The sequence below is a fragment of the Sinohyriopsis cumingii genome, chromosome 11 (assembly GCF_028554795.1).
Source record: "Sinohyriopsis cumingii isolate HCF-2022 chromosome 11, ASM2855479v2, whole genome shotgun sequence".
In the NCBI taxonomy this organism is placed as follows: Eukaryota; Metazoa; Mollusca; class Bivalvia; order Unionida; family Unionidae; genus Sinohyriopsis; species Sinohyriopsis cumingii.
Genome location: NC_142971.1, coordinates 33299015 through 33305381, shown reverse-complemented (window position 1 = coordinate 33305381; position 6367 = coordinate 33299015). Strand labels below are relative to the sequence as shown.

General features: G+C 33.2%; 1 protein-coding gene across 1 annotated transcript in view; it reads left to right on the top strand.

Moving 5' to 3' along the window:
- The first annotated feature begins 332 nt into the window (after positions 1 to 332).
- The window catches only part of LOC149787879 (uncharacterized), a 32219-nt gene continuing 26184 nt past the window's right edge, over positions 333 to 6367 (top strand). The window contains exon 1 of the mRNA XM_089974117.1: positions 333 to 459. Within this exon, the coding sequence (XP_089830243.1) occupies positions 415 to 459 (45 nt within the window). The 5' untranslated portion in view covers positions 333 to 414. The remainder of the gene's footprint in view (positions 460 to 6367) is intronic.

Below are 6367 nucleotides of genomic sequence, written 5' to 3'. Positions count from 1 at the left end.
CTACCCCTTTTCTAAAAAAAATTTAAAAAAAAAAAAAATCCCATATTCAATTCCCCTTTGTCCCTAAACAACCCCCAAACTCTATTCCCATGTTAAATTCCCCTTGTACGTATATCGGCCCACAATTTTTTCCCATGTTAATTCCCCTTGTACGTATATTAACCCACGATTTTTCGCCATGTTAAATTTCCATTGTACGTATATTCACCCAGGGGTCTCCGTAATGCTAATTTCCATTGTACGTATAGTGCCCCACTTAACTACTCAAGTGCCTAATTACCCTTACTCTAAATCTGGGGTGCTCCTTTTATTTACTGGAGGGTCAAATGCAACGCTAACAACAACGATGGCTGCCATGGTTGACTATTTTCACTATCACTGATTGAAGGCAACTGCCCTTCTATAAAAGTAAAGATGAGTGAACGAGCAAACATCACGTTATCAGAGTTTAAAGAAAAGGTGGTCTATACGTTCCTATTTATTTAACTTAATTTCGAGCAATGAAACGGGTGAAAATGTGACATGCACTCTATTTTCGTTATAGAGTTCAGACATTTTAGAATACGTCCTGTTTAGACCACAGGGGCTTGTTACAAAGAACATTTGGAGTATCCGTCCATGAATCAAGGGATGGGCGTTCTAACCTGTAACAATATTGTTACAGGTTATAACTCCCATCCCTTGATTCATGGATACACCAAATTTTCTTTCGTTACAGGTTAGAACCCCCATTCCTTGATTCATCGGATACTCCACATTTTCTTTGTAATGATCCCCTGTGGTTTAGAAGAGATATATTTGTAGAAAATTTATGTGATGCACGTGATTTGTTCAAGCAAATTTTATTTACACAACCCGACATAATGTTCATGTGGGAGATGAATTGCAGGGGTACTTAATCAATAGAAGAATTCGTCGTATTTATTATCATGGTATGTAACAAGAATGTAGGGTTCGTATCGTTGCTTAAAGTTTACCTATAAATTTTATTTGTACTATACATAAACTGATACAAGAGAGGGCACTTATAACATTTCTTTTGCAACCATATTAACGATCGACACAGAAATCTCAGGCTGCACTTTATGTCACCTAGCTAGGATGTCATAGCCTCAGCGTGGTTGAGGCTATGATGCAATCCTATACCTTAAAGTGGAGCAAATACAACTATTTTCAAGGACAAAAAGATGCCTGTACTTAACATATACTACAACCAGAGTTATATTTTTCGGGAAATTTGGTTAAAAAAATGAAGTTATTGTGGTACGTTTCTATGATTTTGTGGGTCCTATGGTATTCTGATTTTTCTGCATTTCTTTGCATAGTGCCAACTACTGTGTACTCATCTTATATATGCTACATGACCATGAGTTACTATTTCTGCATCATGAGTTGATTTTCCAGAATTGCAGACAAGTAGACTATTTTAAAAATGCACCCAAGAAAATCACTGTTTCCAAAAATGGCCATACACCATGTTCTCAAATGGAATCAATATCTTCTTAATATCTATATCACTACTAAATCAGTTAACCAGTTTTAGGGGCACTCACCATTTATTACTTTTGAGAGAGTGCCATATGTAAGGTGAAGTTGTTTGCATTTTAAAACATGCATAGTGGAGAGAATGTTGGCATACCTCTATGCCTTTTTGACATAGTGTGGCTGACATTTCTTTGGATATGGTACCTTTGGACATTGTACATGATCTAAGCACAATGCTAACTAAACTGAATGCTCCCTTGTACTTAAAAAATCAGCCTGAATTAGTCTAAAGTACACTATTCTTAGCAGCTATTAAAATAGGGAAAATGAAATTTGCCAGACTAGACAGTACCAGTTTCTGAAAGTGCAGTGTATAAATTAACAAATATATAAAATATAAAAAAGGGTTATAAGCTCTTTGTTTTTACAGTTTACCTCTGTAGTTCATGAAGTGAAAATGACCAAGTGGAGCTAGCACTTTTTTGAAATGTGCTCATCTGGAGTGAGGCCAAGCTGTATACTCTATAACCCATATTACATCAATCAATTATATATCAAAATAAATTCTATGTTCTGAAAATAAGTAACAAAAAAGACAATAAGTTTTACAAAATTTAACAAACAATTTATTTCCCTAGACTACAAAGTAAAAAAATTTTTGAAAAAGAACTTCCGGTATTGTGAATTAAATCAAAATTATAATACAAGAATTAAAACACAAGTCCTAACAATGAAAAGTTAGTGAATCACAGTTCAAATCCTGATGAAAATCCAAGATGGAAGGCAATGACATATGCAATAGTCAGCATTGCACTGATGTGTCAAGTCTTTTGTTGAATCACAGAAAATATTATTCCAGTTTTTGAATTCCATATAAATTACGGCAAATGTTTTTGTCCAAGAATTATCTGAGCACTTTAGTATTTCCAGGGAAAACAATCACTTGAAATTTAATAAATGGAAGAAAATAAAAATGCAGTCCCAAACTGGACACAACATAAAACAACCTGATGTCTCAAGTGTTAAAGCATGACTGATAAAATTCTTATCATAACATCAGTTATAAGACTAAAATGCAAAACAGATTCATGGATGGGGGTCAAGAGTTCATCCTTCTGGAAAAAATACTGGTAGAAGTTTTTGTATGACCTTGACTCGGCTTATTGTTTCTTACTCTGAGAAATAATTTTTAAAAAATTTATAAGTTGTTTACCAAAACTGTCCCAGATTTTAAGGTCAGCAACTAGAGACAATGTTCCATTTATCAGCTGTTTACATAGAAAATATAAAAATGTCAAGTCAAAGAGAATTGAACTCTATTCTGGACAATATCAAATCCAGTAAACAATATTACATTACAATAGCATGTAATGGAATAAAAAAAAAACTTAAAATTAACAGACAAGTAATTAAATTAAATATACATAACACTTTCCCCCATAAAAGAAAAAGGTTTAAAGCTTTCTTTTTACCATAGATTAATTATACATGTGGTTTATATAAAAAAAATAACATAAGAAGAAATCTTATGAATGATACAAAGTATACATGAAATAATATATTTGTATACATGGGAAAGTGCATCAGCTATTAAGTTGTCTTTTCCCTTGATGTGCCTAATGTCAATATTAAATTCCTGTAACAACAAACTCCACCTTAACAATATCTGATTTTGTATTTTCATCTTGCCATTGTGATGCCAATATCAAAGCTAAACATTCCTTCTCAATCGTAGAATAATTTCTTTGGTGCTTATTTAATTTCTTAGAAAAATAGCGCACTGGATGATCAACACCATTTTTATTTTCTTGAATCAATACTTCTCCAACCCCAACATACTTGGATCAACAGTTTAAATGATTGACTGGAATTTGTAAGAACTGGTGCACTCTTAATTATGGTCTTTAACTTATCAAAAGTTTCCTGACCAATGAAACTTGGTTTTTTTACGCAATAAATTTGTCAGGGGTTCAGCATTTATGGAAAAATTATTTTCGATAGTATCCAGCCATACCCAAAAATTGCATCTATACGTTTAACTTGTCCATGTCCCATGATATGTCCTAGAAATGTTACAGAAGGACGCCAAAACTCACTCTTGGATAAATGAACTGTTAAATTTGCATCTGTAAGTCTGTCAAAGAATTTCCAAATTGTCGCTAAATGTTCTTTCCAGGTGTCGTAGATGATGATATCATCGACGTAAGCATCACAATTATCTAGACCAGAGGTAATCATGTTCATTAAACATTTACAAGTATTTGGTGACCCCTTCATCCCCAACAGCATCATTTTATATTGATAAAGTCCATCTGGAGTCATGAATGCTGAAATCTTCTTTGCCCTTTCCATCAGTGGAATTACCCAAATCCTTTCAGAAGGTCAAATTTGGTGACATACTTTGCATTTCCAATTTTATCAATGCAGTCATCAATTTTTAGTAATGGAAATGAATGTTTTAGTCACACTGTTCACCTTCCTATAATCAGGTGGTTACAGATGCATTTCTTGAATTCTCCGATAAGTCTCTCTTGTTGGAAGCTAATTGTGGCAGAATAAAGGTCATAGAGGCATCATCCATTTTTCAAGATGATTTACACTTTGTGCAATATATACATCAACATTAGTACAAGTACATGCCATCGTAAAAATATTTTTTTGGTATTACCATGATATCAGAGTAACTCTCCTTGCATGACCTGAAATCTGCATGGCGTCTCTTTATAGATAGTTTCCCCCAGTCATCTGATTTACACTAGAAATTAAATGCATTTTAATACCGAACAAAAAATAACAAATTGACATATAATATGTAGACGGTCAGTGTTTTTATTTACTTATTCACCGTTTGCAAACTTTAAGATCCATGATAACATAGCCCTCCAGTATAAGACTATATTGGTTAAATTATATTGGTATGTTTACGTTAACCATACTTTGCCCACCATAACAGATAAGACAAAATTGTCATGGTATTTCATTTTCCCAATAAGGCATATTGGATATTCTACAGTATGTTATTCAGTGAATACCATGTTCACATTTTCAAAGAAGGCACCAATGTCCTTATATAGCTCACAAAAATATGAGACTAAAAACGGAACTAGTTATCGGTTGAACTAATATGGCAGACAGTTAATGAAAATATTGAATTAAGAAGGTAAATGATATTTTACACATTCTTTTACAATAGTATTCAGCAGTTTTCATATTAAATATTAGGACTACTTATTTTCTTTCAGTATATGTAAGAAACATGTTCAGAATTTATGACAAGAGGCTGAAAAAGCACTGGGTGTGAACCACACCCAGATGATCTGTTGATACACATAGGCGTATATTAGTACCCCATTCACAAGGTAGGGATATTAATATTGGTACTACATGTAGCATACTAACTTAAGCAGTGATGTTTAGCTCAGAGATTTGACTCTTTATGTCTGCAGTATGTTTGACTTACTCTGACATTCTTAAGAAATGCCAGACAATTTTCCCACACTACTGCTCAACATAGCCATGATCACGCCCACTTAATATTACTCGGATTATTAGTGGGAAGTACATCATTTTTGGTTGACCAATGAAAGCACAGTGTTCCATTCAGTGCATTGTACTTGCATATTAATTAGGCACGGTCATGGCCATGCTGATCAGTAACGTGGGAAAATGCTTTGGCATTCCTTAAAAGTGTTACAGTGGGTTAGACTTTGTGTAGGCATAAAAGTCAAATCTCAAAGAGAAACATCATTGCTAAATTATCATACTATGTGAAGTGTAGCCTCAGAGATCAATGTTGATTTTTAAATAGGTGTCAAAAGAAATGGGAGAAGTGTCCCCTTTCATAATATTTTATATATATACCTGGTAGTAAATACAGAATTTATAGGTAACTGGTAAGCAATGATATTAACCACAGTGAGAATGTGTGTGGCATTTTTTAAAATTAAATCTGACATGTATGATATAACATGCAAATTTCATAACATCCTCCTTTCCCAGATCTTAGTTAGATTGATCAGTTTCTTAAATATCAAATAGTTTCCATTGCATGTACTGACTGAATATGCTATAGTGATTTTTTTATTATTCACTGTGATGATAATATAGTGATGTCTTAGTACTAAGATGGCAAAAGAAATTGGAGCAGTGAAGGGGGTGGTTAAGAATTAAGCTCAAAAGTTCTAAAAAATATTGCATTTAAATGAATACCTGATTTTACTGGCAATTTGTACTAATCTAATGATTTTAAAAATGAAAAGCTTCAAGGATATAAAATCAATTTTTAACCTAATTATTGTGAGGGGATTCTCTAACACAAATTGTGTTCCTATTTCAAATCAAAAGGGAGTTTCTTTACATACACTGCTACCATATTTGCTTGTGAAAGTCTTATTTATCAGATAACAGACAGATTTCCATAACTTAAGGTGTTACATCCCTTTGAACTGATGTACGTGAGTAGCACTGCTTGCTCTTTTGATTTTTGGTCTGTTTTATTTTCTTCAGAAATACTAAAACTAGATATTGCAAATACTGGATGCAGATGACACAATTTTACCTTCTATGTATCACTGAAAATAAACTTTTCCAGGAACTGGAAAAGAACAGCAAGCAGGCTCAATGTTTACCAAGAAAACTTCTATTTGGTTTGAAATGCAAACAAGATGACAGTTTTAGGATCACCCTGGCAACACTCAGGTTAGAAATGATAAATTAATGAATCAGATGACCTTTTATGCATTTTTTATATCCTTGAGGCAATTTGTTCTTAAAATTCCAAGGCAGGTAAAAACTATTGGGACGAGCAGCAAAAACAATAATCAAATATTCAGAACCTGTTTTTGAGTTGTATTCACATATTCATTGATATGTCCGCATGAAA